Source organism: Myodes glareolus, chromosome 9 (genome assembly GCF_982192425.1).
Source record: "Myodes glareolus chromosome 9, mMyoGla1.1, whole genome shotgun sequence".
Taxonomy (NCBI): domain Eukaryota; kingdom Metazoa; phylum Chordata; class Mammalia; order Rodentia; family Cricetidae; genus Myodes; species Myodes glareolus.
This window is the reverse complement of record NC_142034.1, coordinates 46,887,779-46,907,468: the sequence shown is the minus strand read 5'-3', so window position 1 is coordinate 46,907,468 and position 19,690 is coordinate 46,887,779. Positions and strand designations below refer to the sequence as shown.

Below are 19,690 nucleotides of genomic sequence, written 5' to 3'. Positions count from 1 at the left end.
TGCCTGGAGGCCTGCACAGTGCTGGTAGTACCTGGGCCATGACATCATGGGACCAGATGTCTGCAGCTGATGTGAGATGTGCTTTGCTCTCCACTTCTGAGGGTCTCAGTAACGTGGGGCCGAACACAGTGGCCAGGTTGTGAAGTGACATCTTGTTGATGGGTTCCTTCTCAGCAACCCTGGGAAATGGAAGGAGAACAGAGAAGTAAGTCCCTCTTCAGCAGCCCCAGGAGACCTGGGGTGCAGGGACGCTGAAGGCACCTGAAGAAGCTCCCTCAGGCATCAAGTGAGTAGTCACCTAGCTTCCCTTCCTACAGGAGGGAAGGACATTAGACTAGGGATTGAAGTCCCAGATGCATCCCAGTATATTGCTGTAACATACCCCCAGCTCCTAGGCTATGTGCCAAACTGATGGGAAACTGCCAAGTCAGGATGAACAACTATCAATGGCACCACCCCTGGCTTAGATAAAATCATTGCAATAAGATGGAAAATACACTGGGTGTGGCGGTGCATGTCTTTAATCTCAACACAGGGAGGCAGAGGCAGGTCAATCTGTGAATTCGATGCCAGCCTGGTCTATAGAGTGAGTTCCAGAACAGCCAGGGCTGTTGTTACACAGAGAAACCCTGTCTTGAAAAACCAAAACCAATCCCCCCCCCCAAAAAAGATGGCAAATACTACTGTTCTAAGAACTCTTCCTGTAATACTGTATACTGCCAGCCATTTTGAGGCAAGTAACATCCTCTCCGCTGCAGAGGTGAGGAAACCAAGTACAGAGAAGTTAAGTGATTTATTCAGAGTCACACAGCTAATAGGTGCTAGAGCTGGTTTCTGAACTCTGAGCAATCTCCCCAGGAGTACAGTAGTAGTTATGGGGAGTCAACAGTGTATGGGCAGGGCTGGGCTGGGCTGGGCAGGGCAGGACAGGGCAGGGCAGGGCAGGGCAGGAGGACGTGCTGCCCAGAGGCAGCGGCTAGCTGGGCCTGCAGTTATGCAGGCTGTGTGTAGCAGGAACAGCTGTAACAAGTCTAAGGCCTGAATCCCCCATTGCCTCTGAAGGGTATGCTCACAGGCTTGCTCTGGCTCTTTCCAGAGTTTCCCCGCTTCTCTTACCAACAGACCAGGTACTCCATTGATATGTCCCGAGTGACAGTGGGAGCTGCCATCTGTGCCTACTGTCCAGGCAGGCTCAGTATCATCAAACACAAATTCTGGGCCTCCCCTGACTGCATACTAGAAGATGTTTCTGAGGCTTTGACACACACACCCTGGCCAGGGCCTCTCATCCTACTCTCAATGCAACTCCCACCCTCTAGGGGAAGAGTCACAAATGTGCCTGCTGACTGCTTTGGAAACAGGCAAACGCTTCAATGCCAGCAGGGAGCTATGCAGCTGGTTAGCGCGCGCGCACACACACACACACACACACACCCAGGAACCCAGATGTGGGCCCAGTTCCCAGGGTGGAAAACCTAATGAATTTTCCCTTCCTATTCCCCCTTAGTGTGTCCTCCCACAATGTTCACCAAACTATTTGGGAACTGGTTGGGACTCTGCTCCTCGCCAAACCAGAGGGAGGGACATTGTCTCATGATGGGAAAAACAAGGCAGCAGCCTCAGCTGTGTCTAAGTCCCCACTGGCCCTCCAGAGCCTGGCCTGACTGAACTACAGCCAGCACCTGGGTAAGGGGATGAACTCAGAGGAGCAGGTCTAACGTAGCAGGTGGATTTAGAAACACCAGGTCGGTGTCTGTGTTAGTCCTGAGCTGAAAAGTGAGTGATGAGGATACCCACCCTGTTACTGCCCTTTCTGTTTCACTTAAAAAATGCTACACTGGGCTGGTGAGATGGCTCAGTGGTTAAAGGTCCTTCCTGCCAATTCTGATGACCTGAGTTCAGCAAGGAGAACCAACTTCTACAAGTTGTCCTCTGAGCTCCACATGCAAGCCATGGCACATACATATATGTATACACACAAACATAGTAAGTAAATGCAAACAAGCAAAAAACTGCACCGACTATATGGCTGCATCTGGAGCACAGAGATTAAAACCAACCTAAGGCTCTGTGCTTCACCCACCACTCTAAGAGGATGGTTTTCAAGCTATTCTTGATTGTTCAAGCAATCCCCCTGCTTCAGCATCCTGACAACAGGCATGTGTCACTGTGCCATGGCCAATTACTTTAGGCTACAATTAGGAGGTTGAAAACAATCACTCAGGCTTCTGTGGGCGGCCTAGCACAGGTCAGTACCCATGAGGTGAAGTTGAGAAGATGGGTCTGGCAGGACAGGTGACAGTTCTGCCTGAGCCCCACCTCTCCTCCTTACCTTTTCAAGTGTTCCAGCAGGAAAAGGAAGGTGATGAGGTTAGGGTCGGGCAGGGAGCGAAGTAGGTGCATCATGCAGTTCTCCTTGGCAGCAGGGTCTGACAGGGCTGCAGGAGGAGAAAGGGCTTGGGCAGGGCTTGGCTGGAGGGGCTGTCAGCAGCAGGTTCCCCTGGGATGTCCCACCATGGGTAACGTGGCTAGAAAGCAGATTGGGGGAGCGGCCTCTTCCTTCCCTCTTGAACTAGCCATTATCCCAATGCCACACAAGCCATACTCGGTGCTAGTTTAACCCAGGAGTTGCACATTCTTACTAGGGGTGGGGATATTTCCTGTCAAACACTTCTGATGGTGGCACCTAGACTCAACAGCCTCCCCTAGATTTCACATTCCCCATGGGGTCTGAAGCCTTGTCTGCCTCAGGAGAAGACAGATGGGAGCATTGTGCCAGGCCTGGAAGTGGCCCATGTGGGCACAGGAGGTTCACTGGCTAGTACCTGAGCAATCAGGAGAGTCATTCTGTGGAGATCAGGGCAGCTGTCCCCACTATATTACAGTTTAAACCCACTTCTCTGGTCCTGGTAGCTACCAGCTCAGGGCCTTCTTCCCTAAATGCCTGTGCTTCTAGGAAACAGATCAATAAATAAAGAGGAGCCACAAAGGGGATACACAGGCAGATAGCAAGAGCCCACCGCACTCTCGGGTCCTTCAAACACAGTGACAGAGAGTGCACTGGACATGCCACTGGCAGTAGTTCCCAGGGCATCTCCTCCTGCCTGTCATTTCAGCAGCCTAGACTCAGCCCAGTCAACCCTCCCAGGATGCCAGAAACCTCACCGATGCCCTCCATGAAGGCTGGGTAAAGTCGATCTGTGAGGAGGGGCTCAGGCAGTTCCCGAAAGTAGAGCTTGAGGGTACCAGCGATGGCATTGATGTCCATGTCGCTCAGCATCAGTAGGATGTCCTTGTTATCTGAACAGGAGGGGGTAAAGTCTGAGGCTACACTGACCTGAGACATCTTCTCAGTGGCAGCCCTCAGTACTGTTCCCATCCCTCCAGATCTGTCCCTCAAACCTCTACCCACTGCAGTTCAGCCTTTGGCTTCCCCTTAGAAAGGCAGAACATACATGGTGCCCACCAGCTCTATTATATCAGCTCAGTTATTATCTGTAGGAAAGGACAGCAGGGGACAGGCTTTCCCAGAAGAGAGAAGAGACATAACTTGTCACCCAGAGCACCAGAGCTATATCCACACCACATAGCACACACCTCATCACACATTCCAGCGAGTCATATACCAGCATGCTCTCAGTCCCTATCCTCCTTACCTAGCTCGACTCATTGCTGCTGGCCTAATTCAAGCACCCTGAACACTGGGATATGCTACCATCGCCTCAGCCTGACCCAGAGGAAACCAAGAGCCAGACCACAGAAGGGCTGTGCCGAGAAAGACCTGCCCCAGGGTAACAGGGCCCAGAGACAGCAGGGAGGAGCCTGAGCCAGCAGTATATACTCTGGAGTCAAAAAGGTCTCAGTTTAAGTTGAGGTACAAAACCTTACGAGATGGGTAACCCAGAGTAAGGGACCCAACCTCTCTGAATGCCGTCCTTATTTGTAGCAGTGGGTAAGAAACTGAGGAGGGAGACTAAGTGACAAAACGTAGAACATGTAACTTGTCAGAGGACTCAGAAACAGCTTCCGTCATGCCACAACAAACTATAGGCCAAGACTTCCCTGCTCTCCACCCATGCCCACCGGGCCTCCCTACTCACTGGCATCAAAGACGGCCTTCAGTGCCTGGATGTCCGTGGCCACCCCTGATATCCTGTAGATGCCAACCTCCTCGATGCCCCTCTTCTCCACCTCTTCCACACATTGTCGTACGATGTAGGGCACCTTGGAGCGCTCCCGCCTGTAGGACACGGGTGTACAGGGGATGGATGGAGGGAGCTTCTCACACTGGCTGTGCCCCTCTAGCTCCCACAGCGTAGCAGGGCCTTATGCAGCATCAGCCCCTTGGGGTCAGGAGTCAAGGCAAGGAAGGCCTGGAGAAGAGGTTTTCCCATTCCCTGCTTGCTGAGGTACGGCAATGAGCATGGCGGGGGAAGAAGTCTCAAAGATCGGTGAAAGATCACCCCACTGGGTTCAGATGCTCGCGGGCAGGGCACTGCTGTAGCAAGTGTGAGACCCTGGGACTGCACCCTAGCAATGCAATAAAAAAAAAATCCTCCAGGGGAAAGGAAAAACAGCAAACAAAAATGTTCACAGGCAGGCTAAGCAGCTAATTCCTATGACCAGGGTAGGTCAAGACCTGGGAACAAAGCGCCCAGAGGGGCAGAGTGACCTAACGGGCGTGGCCCTTCCCAGCCAGCCACCCTCTGACTCCAGCTCACTGCTGCCAAGCCCACATGTGGGCCCACAATCACTGTCACTTCTTGTTTACCGCAGGAAACACACTCTGGCTTCCCCTGGGACTGTCCACCGTTTCCATGTGGGACTTTTTATTTCTAAAACATCCTGGGAGCCATTTCTGGGCTCTACACTGCTTGCCTGTGGTGACTGACTAGGCTGCTGGCACGGGCAGGGGCTGGGAGGTGGGATGTGGCTGGCACCTGGGTACCCAAGCCACTCAGTCTCCAAGGCAGCACCTACTTGGTCACCACACTGATCTTCACTCCGAAGACACCAGTCTGCTTTTTGGATGGGGTCCTCTTCAGGCTCATGTCACGGCTGGTAAATTTCATGGAGAATTCCACTTTGATCTGGTCAGGGGGTGGAGTAGGTACAAATCCCCCAGGGCATGAGTGTCACCAAATATAGGGTCTCTTTCCCAGGACTGTAAACAGGGCTACCCTTAAGCTGGCAGGGCTCCATGCACACCTGCAGCTGGGATAGGGAAGGGTGTGGCCAAAAAGAGGACACTGGACTGAGGGAGGTACAAGCAGCCTAGCACCCAGGGGAAGGTGGCAGGAGGGTGCCCACCATGGCTCAGATGTCCTTACCCCATTCATTTCAATCACATCCGTATGCCAGTTCTTGGTTTCCACAGTCTGCGGATCCAGCTGCCGGGGGGGGGGGGGGGGGGTAGGGAAGGAGGTCAGAGCACAGCTTCCCCATTGGTCAGCAGTCGTCTCGCAAGACAGGTAAAGGGTGGGAAAGGCAGAAGGCTAGATGCTGATCTTGAAATCAACCTGTTGAAGTAGCCTGAGCCCGCAGTCCCCTCCCCCGAGTCTTCCCTAGGGAAGGACCCCTGATCCGCTGAAGAGGAGGGGCACCTTCTAGGAGACACCAAGCTTGTCACCGTGCTGGCTCCCGACTACAGTCAGATGGGCCTTGGCACCTCCCGGTTTCCTGGCACCTACCAGAAGACTGGAACACTAAAACCACCCTGTGCCCAGGCATTATATCCCAGCCACCCCCAACCCCTGCATGTTTTAAACTCAACAGTACTATGGCAAGTTTAAGTAGCTGTAAAGAATATCATTTCCAGGATAATGTAAATATTGACATCTTAAGATGATGACATCACTCTTTAAGTGTATGCAGTGGAATCTAATTACCATAGTGATTCAACACCCACCATCATCCACTTAAACACAAGAATGAGCTCATCTTTTGAGGTGACAAGGCCCCTCTCCTTCAAGGGATCAGAGCTGAGGCAACTCCCCTGCCCACCTTCTTCCTGGGCAAGTCTCTACACCTTCAGGGGTACATGTGCCTAAACAGGACACTGTACCCACATAAAAAAGAAATGACGGATGAGGGTCAGCCCAGGTCCTTCCTGAGTCAGTGACCTCTGATGGGGTCTGGGGCTATACCTGGCTGGCTCTGGGCCTGCATCTAGGCTGCAGAGGCTTGAGCCCTGTGCCCAACAGTCAGTGTGTGCACAGAGGAGGAATGGGACTGAGACTAGAATGCAGCATGTGGAAATCTTCCTTGGGCAGAGCCCCTACCCACAGTGGGTCAGTCTCCAACAAAGACAGCTGCCAAGGCCCTCTCATTCAGAAGCTTGACGCCAAGGACTCCAGAGAGTCCCAACAGAAAGAAGCCCCAACTTTGGCCTTACTTTCCTGAACTTCTGTTCTTGCCCAACTTTTGCCCCCAAATCCTCGACCTGCAGCACGGCTTGCTTTTTCCCAGTTCCTTTACTGCATCTAGACTGCTGCATCTAGACTGCTGGGTGTTAGAATCAGGGCCTCTGTCTGACCTGATGACCTGATTCTATCTCCCAGAAGTGGCCACACAGGGTAGAGGGATCTCAATTGCCCTTCCCTAGCTGACTGGGACAGATGCATCCCTTGCTTTGAAGATTTCTGAGACAGGGTCTTGCTTTGTCACCCTGGCTGCTCTGGACCTCTCAATCCTCCTGCCTCAGCTTCTTGAGTGCTGAGATTTCAGATGTGCACATTTTTGCCTACTTTTTATTTATTTATTTATTTATTTATTATGTATACAATATTCTGTGTGTATGTCTGCAGACCAGAAGAGGGCACCAGATCTCATTATGGATGGTTGTGAGCCACTATGTGGTTGCCGGGAATTGAACTCAGGAACTTTGGAAGAGCAGGCAATGCTCTTAACCACTGAGCCATCTCTCCAGCCCCTCTTGCCTACTTTCAACCAATCCTTTTGAAAGTAAGTCTAAGCACTGGCAGCAGCCTCAGGCTGTTTGATGGTCCTGACATCTAGCTGAATTCACCGTATATCCCTTTCCTGTCTTAGTAGTCTAAGGTTTGGCACATCCTCTTGACAGAGCCAATGGCTCCCAATCCCTGGAGTGGCATCTGGACTTACCCTGAGTTTAGAAATAACGGATTAGTGGTCATGGCTGACCTGGGGCTCCCATTCTATGTCACGAATTTGGGAGTATCGCCAAGGCTCCACGAGCCTTGACTTCCTCACAGTAGTAGCCATGCCTACTTCATAAGGCTGCCTGACAAGAGTATGAGCATTCTGTGGAAGTCTGACACTTTGACAAATCTTTTGTACACATATCTCATTTAATGATCATAACCCACTAGTGTGGTTCAAGACTTCATAGTTGTTCCCATCCGGAAGATGAAGACACAGAGACTCAAACAGTACAAGGAACCTACCCAGTATCCAAGACCTAGGGAATGTGAGCTGGGTGCAGGCAAGTCTCCCTGACTTACTCTCTTTGCTCAGTCTGTAGGATATCATGCACCATGCCTAGCCTGGCACCTGCACTTTGGAGTGGTGGCTGGTGGCACCATGATTCTCTCAGAAGCAACAACAGGCCTCTTGGTGTGCAGTCTGGTGTCTAGCTGCTTCTAGAACAAACTTCCCGTTTCCTCTCTTCCCCACATGAGTCTGCTTTCCTGGAAGCCTTTTTTGTTTTGTTTTCTGAGACAGGGTTTCTCTGTGTAGCCCTGGTTGTCCTGGAACTTATTCTGTAGACCAGGCTGGCCTTGAACTCACAGAGATCCACCCGCCTCTGCCTCCTGAGTGCTGGGATTAAAGGTGCCACCCCCAACACCTGGGAGCTGAAACAGGCAAGTACCTGCTGATGCTAAGGTCTAGCACTAGCTTGTTGTGGGTTCACGTGCTCCAACCTTTCAGGACAGCTGTGCGTAAGGCACTGGTCTTGTTTTCTTCATGTTCCCACTACTACCATGTCCTTGGTTCCTGCCACAGGTGTGCCCCTAATATCCCCTTAGAAAGACCCGCTTGGCTTCTCGGTACCCTGACAATGATGCTCAGTTTCCCAGGAGGCCTGCAGCCACAAGTAACCAAGTCTATTTCAGGATGTCATTTAAATACAGAGAAGGGAGGGTGGGGAGCCGAGAGGGACATGGCACATTTTCCAGAGAAATGATGCTGCCTGAGCTGCTGTGACTATTTATAACCCCTGGGAACTGTAGACTCTGCTATTTCCTGATTAGATTAGTGCTCAGGGTGCAGGAGCCACCAGGGATGTCAGTCAGAGGGGACACCATTAGTCCCCGAAGACAGGTACCATCCATGGGTCCCAGGCACAGGCGCTGAGTGGAAGATATCAGACCATCTGAAGGAGAAAGGCAGATGGGGCTTATGAGGAGCTAGGTGGGGGAGAGCCACAGGTAACAAACCTGCAGTGAGGCTCCTCCAGGGTGGGGCGAGGCAAAAGAGAAACAGATCCCCAAACCCCTTAGAGGATGTTATTAAGCAGTGGTCACACACACACAGAGCAATCCAGCTGTCTGTGCATTTAGCATCAGTCTCACTGGGGCCACACATCCTGCCCCGTCCCTGAGAGAAGTGGAGGCCTTTAGACCACTGTCCAAGAGTGCACCAGACCATGAGCCACATAATGCAGTGGCTCTGCTAGAATCCCCACTCGCTGTCACTCTTTTTAGACCGAAGTGGCCCTGTATTTAGGGCAGGAAGCACCAACATGGTCTTAGAAGGGTGAGGCTCAGAGGCTCCAAGGACAGAGAACACGCAGTATGAGTTTTGGGAACATCCTCAGATGTGAAAGCCCTTCCTCCCAGGCCTAGTTTTCACCAGTCAGGGCAGGTAACCACATCATTTCTTGGCTACTTCCCGGTGCCTGGCTTAGGAGGCACAAAGCAGTTCTGTGCTTCTCCTACCACTGGCGTCTCTTTTCCTAGTCTCTATCAGTTGACAAAGCCATCTTCAGGCCCGAATCCTCCCGCCGGCTGGACCAGGTTCCACTATGCCACATGTCCTCTATCACACAGCTAGCCCACCAGGGAGTGGTGAGTGTGGTCGCTTAGTCTTCTAACATGCCCTTGCGTGGGCTGCTTAGTCTTCGGTAAGAGGCCTGTCTAGGAGCAGCTAGAGACAAAGAGAAAATCTGGTCTCTGAGGAGAGCAGCAGAGGTATGAGCAGCCCTCAGGAAGCAGAGCCCTGGGATGCACCCAGGGGCTCAGTGGATGACGCACACCCCTGATGACAATGTTCAGCAAAGCTCCAGGCCTCTACTTCCTGGAACCCCCTTTCTAAGAGCCCCCTCCTATCACTGCCACAGACTTGAGACCAGAGGCTGTGAGTAGCTCAGCCTCCTGCACAAGCCCCTGACTTCCTACCCCCTCTCCCCCCACTCCTGGGAACATTGTTCCTGCTATTCCTACTTTACTCTGCCTGTGGCCTCCTGAGACTGAGACCCACCCTTGCCCTTTTCTGGAAGGGAATAGACTCCCCTCTAGGTCTTAAGAGATTTATAAAAATGAAATGCTCTCTAACAAGGGCAGTAGATCCAGTGTGCTAAAGCCGCTCTGCTAAGAGGCATGCGAGCGCCACACCACATCAAGAACCTCAGTAAAATCAGCTGCAACTAGGTACTAAACGAAACGTAGTCTGGTGTCCCTGGGAGACCAGGCCATGGAAGCACCATGTTTGCTGTGGGTATGGCTCTAATACCAAGGGCCACAGTGGTGGCCTCGGGATGACTTTTCCTTGCCTTCAGTACAGTCACAGGCTTAGGGCTGGATCCCTTGGGAAACTAAGCCAGCCTGTCATTGGGACATACCACAGCCGTGAGACGCACAGCAGGGCAGGCAGTGGGGAGAGGAATCTGCCAAGAGACAGCCTCGCCTTCCTGCAGCAGGGCACTTAAGATTCTGTCAACGTGGCTGCTGAGCTCAGGGAAGGGCAGAGGAACATGCCTCTATCCTGCCTTCCAGCTCAGCAATTGGGTCAGAAAAGAGCAGGGTCAGGCTCAGGAAATTGTCGCTTCATCTTCCCAGTGGCCTGGCAGCCTCACTGTGAAGCCCAGCCAGTTCTGCCTTTCTAGCCCTCTCCCTCTGGAACAGGCACAACAGGGCTGGCCAGGCTGCTCCAAAGGTGCTCTGTGGCCAGTCTGTTCATCTGTTTCAATCAGCCACAGGTGAGCTAAGCTGACTCCCATCCTAAGATACCCGGATGAGGCCCCTTTGCTTCTACTTGCTTCCCCTCCTCCTCTCAAGAACTTTGAAGTTCCCAGGGCCCACATATGGAAGGGGTTTAGCAGCTCTGAAGGAGGCTTTTATTGAAGCCAGGTTAGCCTCTTAGTCTCATAGCAACCTGCCTTTCCCAGCATTCTACTCAGTGCGCTCAGGATCCTGTGCAGACCACACTCTTAGTTTCTGGTTGGGCATGGCTGAACTTTGAGGAGAAGCAAACAAAACTCAAAACCGGACCACTTCTGGACCTTCACCTCTCCCTTAGTCCTGGGGCTCTGCCAAGGTCTTCCCTACTCAGGGCCAAGCTTCAAGTGAAAAGAAAGTATTTTACCCCGCCTTTGCCAGGGCCATGCTGGGGTCAGCAGGGCAGAAAGAGCAGGGGCAGCAGCCCTGTCTGGAGGTTTAGGGCCAAAGCAGCAGAGGCGGCTCTCAGCTGTCTGAGGCAGCAGGCTTTCCAAAGTCCATGCTGGCTGCTGTTGGAATGCCAAGGGTCTGGAAGACCACCATGGGCTCAAAGGCCTTGACTTGCAGTGGTTTCATAAGAATTATAAAGTCCTTTTCTAAAACTGACTTTACTTCCCCACCCTGGTTAGGAACGCTTTTTTTCTAGGTACAGAGCCTACTTCTAGTGAAAATGGGGACACTGGCAATTCCACTGTGCAGCTCTGAACAGACTCCTCCCTAGACCTCACATCTGCTCCGAGTCTCATGTTCACATACATCATCAACAGCATCCCTGTGACCACCGAGATACAGCATGTTGGGCCAAGTGGCACATCCTACCCACAAGGCAGCTAGATGGGCAGGAACCTTGCACCTCCACAAGTTCCCATCTAGGTTATCAACTGGCTGCATGGCCACCCTGATAACTGGATATCTGAGAAGCAGCCCCAGGGCCTGAGGAAGTTCTGGGCTTCCTCCTTGGAGGCCACATAAGGCTGGTGGTATAGGTGAGAGCCTATATATAGAGCCCAGCTGCTTGGATTTAAGAGCCAGCTCCTCTGTTAAGCACCAAGTGACATCATCTAGGTCATTCTCTAAGCCTCCGTTCCCTCATATATAAAACGGCATGGATAATGCTAGCACTTACCTCAGAAAAGATCAAGAGCAAAGACTGATGCCGGTACCCCGGTCATGCTCAGAACACATCAACATTACTAAGTTGTGCTGAAAGGTTCTACTGGCTTCCTTCTTGGCTGCTGACAAGTCCCTATGACTTCAACTGTGTTCCCTCCACTCTGCATAAGCTTTGCCTGATTCTGAATACACCTGCTCCAGGGCTTTAGTCCTGTAGATTACTTAGTCTGGACTGCGCTGTCCCGAGATCTTTCATAGCTAAACCCATCAAAGTTCATCAGTTAAATTCTCCAGGCTAAACCTCCCAACCCTTCCATTCTAATCCATTACCCTATTTTCTTTTCACAAACCATCCAGCCTGAAATAACCCTCCTCATTGACAGACTTCTTTAGATCAGGCCTCCCTGCCTGGCCCTCTATATCCCTGGGCTCTGTACACAGGAGGTACTCCATCAACATCCGTGCCCCAGGATGTAGGCTAGAGACGGCTATAACTTTCTACCAGGGTTCCTTCAAGACAGGAGTCAAACACTCCTATTTGCCTGTCTTCTCCCCTGTTCAGTGAATGGCTGGCCATGGCCCACATGCACCCATGTGACTTCTCCCATCCAGACTCTGCTGCGTGTGAGGGCTTAAACCTTAGGAATGAAGTCCTAGCCAAGACCATCATATGAGCTGGATTCACAGAGATCAACCCATTCAGCTCCTTCTCTGCACCCACACCAGAAGGAAGGTTTATCCAAGGACTCACCGCAAGTTAAGCTATTTTTCCAGGACTGAAAAAAAAAAAATGAAGCCTCTTAGCTCCTACCAACCCAGCGCATGTTTCAAGCTAGGCCAGAGTAGGGGACATTTCCTCAGATACCTTTCCCTTTCTGCAGAAGCCCGGGAATAGGTCCTATGGCTCCCGTGAGACCAAGGACAACACACCTGGTCTACGGCTCCTGGAAACCCAAGACTGATATGGGCTTTCTCCTGGGCATTGAGCGGGTCCCAGGAGCAGGGTGTGTGTGTGTTCCTCTAGGCCACCAGGGAGCTGACAGAACGCCAGTGCTCTTTCCTGTACCCAGCATGCTGTGACAGAGGAAAAGAAGACAAATAGTCCCTTGTCAGCTCAGCAGAAGGCTAAGTCCCCGTATATGAGTGCCCTTCGCCAACATGTGGCAACTCCCCCAGACAGCACGTGCCTAGGTTTTAGAGATCCTTCTTCATTCTCTCCCAGCGCTGTCCTTCTGGGCCTGGGACCTCACCATCTCTGGACTACTGTAGCCCTGGAAGCCAGCAACTCTGGCCTTTGAGGAACCACTCTGGTTGGCAGGCTCAGCAATCTCTGGTCCAAGACCATCTAAAAGCAGGGCACCAAGCCCAGGAGGACCAACTGGTCACCCTGTGTATAGGATCAAACATGCTGGAGAGCACCAGAGAGGCCTGGCACTTACTTCATACAGTACCAAGAGCTAAGACATCCCAGGTGCCAAAAAAATTTGACAAGTTCATCCTAAGCAAGGGCTTCCATCGCAGGGTTCGCGAATCCTGTGCAATACACACAGTGTACAGGGTGGGTCTGCATCTGCGTGGGGCTACAGTGCAGCAGATATGCAGAGTCAGGGACTTTGGAGAGACAGCTCAAATGGAAAGGTGAGGAAACTGGGCTTGAGAGACTATTCATGTGGTTCCAGAGCTGCTCACTCCAGGATGTGTAAGCACAGGGTCCCAGGGTTCCACCTGCTGGTCTGACCACAGTCCTGTGCCCACAGAGGGCTGCAGGGTCTCTAGTCCTGGGGGAAGCACTCTTGTTCTTTTGCCCACAGCTGAAGGAATACTACAGGGACGCGGCAGGGTCTGTGAATGGCAAAGGCACGCTCACAAGTTTCTTCTCTTTGATAAGAAGTTGGGGAGGATGGCAGTAGGGTAGAGCATCAGCAGCCACAGCCAGGGGGTTTCCACTGCAGAAGCTTTTAATATCTCTCCTCCCTCTTTTCTCAGAAAGGGTCTTACTATGCAGCACAAGCTAGACTCAAACATGTGCCGGTCTTCCTCGCTCAGCTTTGAAGACTAGGGCTACAGGCTTGGGCCACCGTACGCAGTGTTAGGTCTCTCTTCACCTTCAGAGCCACAGTGAATGAATGAGCCCAAGACAAGTGTGTGTCTTATATCCAGTACTCTTGAACCCTCAATGTAAGGAACAGCTAGAAATGGTTAATTGAATGTCTTGGGATGTACATATTGGATGCAAATCTATGCCGGAAAGATCTGTCAAGCCAAATGATACACTAGAGGGGACAAAGGAGCTGCCCTGTCCTAACAGTGGAATCCTCTGCTATGGCCCTCCTAAACACTAAGGTTGCCCAGACAAGCGATCTCAAGGTGCCCTGTATCTTGTCTTTTCTCAGGCGTGGTCCACTCTGACCCTCTATGTAAGCAGCGTGGATTAATGGCCATCACAGAACAGGTATACTTAGCAACACCAGCCCCACTCTTGCCAAGAGAAGCTCTTCTGGACTTCTCAGGCCCACATGGCCATTCTTTGAAACAGAGACAAAGGTCCCAGAGGCTTTCCTTAAGTCTCCTCTGCTCTCCCTATCTTCAGTTTAGCCTGAATCTCCACTTCTGGCCAGGATCTGGTCTGAATGAGAAGCATCTTTGTCGTGGGTGAGTGAAATATTAAGAGTCTTCATTTTCTCACCAGACAAATGTCTCTGGCCTGGCTTGCTTTGGGCCTCTTACTTAGCCTCTATGATTCCCACAAGGGACCCTATTAAAACCTTTGGCTGTTCCAGGATTAGGAATGGAATTCCTTTTTCAGTCCCTTTGCCTCTTAGGTTCAACTTAAGAATCTAGACCCAGGCAGGATAGGAAGAAGGGCAAAACTCTTGAGCTTGCTCTACTTGAATATGACTGGAGAGAGAAAGTAAAAGGAAGGAAGGAAAGATGGAAGGAAGGAAAGAAAAGAAGAATGCAAACTGAAATGCAAGTTAAATACTGCACGTCCTGGCAGAACCCACAAAGCCAAATGCCACGTGTGTCCTCTGCTAAATGCTTGCACAACAAACCAACTGCCAAGCCAGGGCCTAGAATGAAGCTTCAGCCCCAGAACTCTCCTTGCAGACAGGACAAGAGGAACCTAGTCCAGCACTGCCCCTAGTCCCTGTACCTCTGCCTCCATCCCTCCAGCAAACAGAGGTTTCACACTCCATTGTAATATCAGGACATTTCTACCCGAACAGACTTTTTAGCCCCAGTGTGGGGTCCCAGAGGAGTCACCCTTCTCTCCCCTCTGGCTTTTAATGGTTTTGGTTAGAGGGGAGCAGAAGCCCACAGGTATCTCAGCATCCATAATATCAGATTCTTAAGGTATGGTTAATGAATTAATAATGTGATCACTTGTGTCAGGCTGGGCAGAACCTTTCCCCTGCCCCACCTGAAGTCCTGCATAATCAATCTCAGCACCTTTAGCCTGGCAGTGAGCCACTCTGAAATAAGTAGGCTAACGGCTCCAGAAGGAAGGGAAGAACAGGTGTCACCCCCCAACCTACTGGCCTATGCACAATGAGGTAGGCTCAGGAGGGCGGATGTCCCTCTGTCACCTGCAGTACCAATGACACCGACACCCTTTGTCACAGAGCATGTGCTAGGGGACTGAATCACCAGCTACACAGCACAGCCCTGCGCCATCGCCATCTTGCAGTCACACTGACACCAACAAGCTCGGCAGCCCAGCACCTAGCTGGCCTGCCACCCTCGGCCAGAGAAACAACTGTCAGATACCACCGAGAGTCAAGCCAGCCAATGAGCCCCTAAAGTGGCTTCTGTTCTGCCAGCCACAAATGAAAGGAGAAGTGAAAGCGTGGCTTTCAAGGTGCAGAATTTTAACCCTACCTGCCAGGTACCCAGGGAGGCAGGTAGACGGTACAAGGATCTGACTGGCTTAGTTTTAGGTCAGGAACCTGCTAAAGCAGTTTCTGGCCAGCCTTGAGGTATGGGAATGGTGTCTGCTGGCCTCAGCAAGACCTAGGAGAGGAGGACAGGGTGGGGATGGCTCCAAGCTGCCGGCAACAGACAGCTGCCTCAGCATAGAGGGGCTCTGGGAGCTGCCAGGGCCAGTAGGGCTCTGCTTGCTTAGTTCTCAGGGAGACTGAAGGTGACACAGGGGCCAAAGCAGGACAGCTCAAGTTGCTGCCCTGCCCAGCACTTTCCAGGACTGATGTCACCTCTATAGGGTCAAATATGCCTCACTGGACGGAGATCAAACCAAACAGGAGCCAATGGGCCCAAGACCATCCTTCTTGTCAGGTGCTGGCTGGCACAGATCTCAGCAGAGGACCTTCCTCTGAGCCACAAGGAGACTTGCAAGTCCCATCACAGACTCTATGTCCCTCAACTAAACTGAAGGATTACCAAAGCTCTGGCCAACCGGAACCGACACCCTGTAACAATTTAGGCGGTTGATCCCGTTTGTGGAGTTATCAAACGCTTACTGTGTGCTGGGCACTGGGTCTGGCTTCTCCTTGGCCGCCTGAGGCCAGGGCCTACAGCCAGCCCCAAGGCAGCCCGCCCAGCTGCAGGATAGCCAACTTCCATCTCAGACTTTAATCCCAACTCAGGTCTGGGGCTGTAGACAAGACTATGCAGGCAGCTTGCCCTGGCATAGCTCGGTCAGGAACCCCCTGGCATGCTGTGAGAGTTGCTGGATAACCAGTTGGCACCAGGCCAATAGTTGGCTGGGTGGTCCCTGAAGAAGCAGTCTAGAGCCCCCAGACTCAGCACATTACTCCCCATCCACCACCAGTCCTTCCTCCCGGGTGGCAATGATCCTTTCAGCTTGCACAAAGAAAGCTCACATGGCAGGCCATGCTGAGGTGCCCATCAGCAAAGGAATAGAGAGCTGATATCCGTAAGAGATGGTTGGGGGTAATCATGCTTGTGCTGGGCTCCTGGGAGAACAATAAGACCCAGTGAGGCTGCCTGCCTATTCCTATTCCTGCCAGCTTATATTCAGGAGGAAGCCAGACAGAGTCTACTTAGGACACAAACCTCCTTCTGCTGAGCAATAGACAGATACAGAGAAGGCAGCCAGGGTTAGAGTGGGGGTCGCCACCAGCATTTATCAAAGTTCAAGCCACTTAAAGAATACTCAGACCCATATTCCAGTCTATCTTGGGACTTCTGGGATCCAGCAGGAGCAGCAGTGCAGAGGTAGACAGAGTCCCCAGCCCTCCCGCAGCCCTGCAGCCAGTCTACCCCTCCACCACCCCGCCAGCCCGGGCTAGCACCTTGTGTCGGAGCAGCTTACTGCGCACTCGGCCCCAGAGCCTGGCACCTGTATTGGGTACACGCTTGTTCCCTGGCTCCTCCAGCGGATCCAGGCAGCAATGCTCCAGGGATTCACACACTGCCTTCAGGCTGCAGTCGGGCTGAGGCAGGATGTCCGTCATGCTGGTGACCAGCCTGCCGGTCCAGCTCCAGGCAGAAATGCGGAGAGGCGCACAGCTCTGGAGAGAGCTGCCGTCTGCACACAAGTGCTTAGCAGGGACTGTTAGTGGGGCAGTCCTGAAGCAGCGGGGCGTGGGGCTCGGGTTTCTCCTCCCCTCCCTTTGCGTCCTCCCCCTTCTTCCCCCTCCCTAGAGACTGCAGCCAGGAAGCAGCAGAGTCTGAGCTGAGCTTACCACCAGGGCTCAGTGCCTCCCCTCAGGCAGCCTGCTGCCCTCTCAGGTGAGCCGCAGCTACCAGGACACGGAGTGCGGGTGCGCACCAGAGCCAGCTGCAGACAGTGCGCATACACTCCCGCCCCACCAAAGAAAGTGACTCCAAGTAGGATTCAGAGCTGCCCCTTCCAAAAACCATGCAGGCCTGGGGTTTAACTCTTGGCAAGCTGGGGCTCCTCCTCACCCACCCTCTATCTCTCCTTCCAGCCTCTACTAAATAAAGTTTGACAAGCAGCTAAGCACAAGCCAGTTCCTAGTCATTAACTCCTTCACCACCAGGCTGCTCCTGGGGCTTGGGTAGGTATCCAGACTTGAGGCCAAGTCGGTAGAGACTTCCAGCGGCTAGAGCTGTGGGTAAAGGCTGCACGTGGCCTCGAAGAGCTGCCTGCCTCCCTTGCAAAGGACTGCTTTGGAGTTCCACTTCTCTACTCACTCAGTTCCTGCCCCAAGGCAAGTTCCTCAATGCCAACTTGATGGCAGAGCCAGACACCTGTTTTCTCCTAAGTCTCCTGTGGCAAATGTGTAGAATAAAGAAGCAGCCTTTTGGGGTCCCAGCAGTTCCAGCAGATATTAGGGTCCCTGTGGCCCTCGGCAGTAACTGTGAGAAAGCAGACGTGGCTCTGGTCATGGGTGTCTGACATGGAGTGCTCCTCCACTGCTGCTTTTAGATGCAGCCCTGTGCACCTCACCAACAAAGACTTCTGCTCCAGGGGGCAGAGGATGCCCAACAGCACAGAAGCAACTGCAGTATCTTGGTAGACAGACTCGTAAGTGCTTGGTTTGATTTTTTTTCCCCTTGTTTGTTTTGTTTTCCTGAGACAGATCTCTTAATGTAGCACTGGCTATGTAGGCGGGGCTAGCCTCATACTCAGAGCTCTTCCAGCCTCTGCCTCCCCAGTGCTGGGCATCACCATGCTGAGGCCGAGCAAGCTCTTGTTCTAATTGAAGAACGAGAGGTGACTCCTATCTTAAGCTAACCATGCAATTTAAAGAGAAAGATCAGAGAGAAGCCAGAACCTAGATGGTTAGGGTAAATGCAACCCAGCTATCCTGGCCATCCCACCACTGCAAAGCTGGGCATGTAGGAAGGAAACCTCGATCCACACAGTGCCAACCATGAGCCAGGTAGCATGCACAGTGGTTTCAGCACTGCACTTACATGACAGTGCCGCTCACGCTTCCGTTTTAGAGTTGTGAGAACTGGGGCTCAGAGAAGCAGCATTCTGGTCTGAGTTACAGATACAGCTGCAGCCAGGAAGGGACAGCAGGGGCCCCCAAAGCCCCCGTGGGTCACAACCACTGCCTGGCTGAAGTATGGCTAAGTTCTCAGGATATGGTGAGAAGTGACTGATGGACTGATGTTTAGGAACCAGTCTGGCCTTCTGAATACCCCGCTGGTTCTCAACAATGACAGTCCTTGGGGGTTTTCTTTTGGGAAAGGGGCAGTTAGTTTATTTGCAGAGCCAGCCAAGAACAGAGAAAGACTGCTCTTCATTGAGTGGACAGTACCACACTGACATGTAAGGGCTAAGAACTTCCCTCCAACCTTATGAAGAACAAGCATTCCTGCTTTACATTTGGGGAAATAGAGCAACTAGAGTAGACTGAAGTCAGAGCATCTCTGCTCTCTTCACTTCGAAGGAATGACACTTTGGGAAGTACACATGACACTCTTGATTTTGACCAGGGTTCCATGAGGAAGGCCTGGCTAAGTGCCTGACCCTGGAGTAAGAGCTAAGAAATCAGATGAACCAAAAGCCAGCCAGGAGAAAGCTGCAACCCAAGGGCAGCAGGGAGGTGGGACTTAACTCTCAGCAGGGGGCAGAAGCACTTTCGTGCACCTACTATGTAGCACATGAGGACTGAGGTGTCCTCTCTCTGCCTTCATTCTGCCCGGGGTTATACGACCAGGACAGTGAAGATAAAGTACCAAAAAAGTTGAGAGAAAGATCACTCTTGGCAGGAGGGAATCAGGGACACTCTGCGGAGAGGAGGAACCATGTGCATGGGGAAAGTCGCTCCATCCCTCCCACAGGTCCCTGCTGTGCTCAGCATCCTCTTCACAAAGGTGCAACGGCTGGTTGCATAACTAGCCGGGTAGGTACCTTCTGAACTGCTCACCTCATTCACCTGCTGCACACGCACAGCTGGTATTTGGTGCTGGCTTGTTAATCTCAGAATGGCTGACACTGACTTCCTAAGGTTCTCTTCCCTCTAGCTGGGTCAAATGTCACAGAGTGCAGTCTCAGGGAATCACTCCCTCCCCACGGGTGTGTGGGAGAAAAGGGGCAGGATAAATCCTGTTCCCAAAGTCCTACACTTGTCTGTCTTAAGAACCCCAGGCTCAACACTTGTCTGGGTAAAGCAAGCTCTGATTGGATAAGCAATGGCCAACTGGTCTCCATGGTGACAAAGGTACCTTAGCAGATGGGTAGCTGAGTTGGGAGCCTCTTCCCTGGAGATACTCAGCTTTTCTTTCCTCCCTAAGGACTGGGCCTTCCTCTGGGGACAGCACAAATTTGCCTTCGCTTCTCCAAGCCTCACTCAGGCCTTCTTGAAAGCAGGGCAGAAGAAGGGGTGTGCAAGATGAACATCCCAGAGTGTTCCTCAAAAGCAGCAGTATGAACAGTGGTCTCTGTAGCCAATCACAGTCAGTCCTCATCTCTGTTACATAGG

At 52.2% G+C, this 19,690-nt stretch overlaps 1 protein-coding gene across 5 annotated transcripts in view; it reads right to left on the bottom strand.

Annotated features, from left to right (window-relative positions):
• Abr (ABR activator of RhoGEF and GTPase) overlaps positions 1-19,690 on the bottom strand; it is a 195,141-nt gene that overhangs the window by 2,987 nt on the left and 172,464 nt on the right. For 4 of the 5 annotated variants that reach the window (XM_087910294.1, XM_087910297.1, XM_087910295.1 and 1 more), the window contains 6 exons: positions 5,331-5,390; positions 4,981-5,090; positions 4,101-4,240; positions 3,166-3,300; positions 2,333-2,438; positions 32-179 (listed from right to left, as the gene is read on the bottom strand). In XM_087910294.1, the coding sequence (XP_087766420.1) occupies positions 32-179; positions 2,333-2,438; positions 3,166-3,300; positions 4,101-4,240; positions 4,981-5,090; positions 5,331-5,390 (699 nt within the window). Of the gene's footprint in view, positions 1-31; positions 180-2,332; positions 2,439-3,165; positions 3,301-4,100; positions 4,241-4,980; positions 5,091-5,330; positions 5,391-16,582; positions 16,791-19,690 lie in introns of those variants that run through there. The other variant, XM_087910298.1, reaches the window with a different exon arrangement.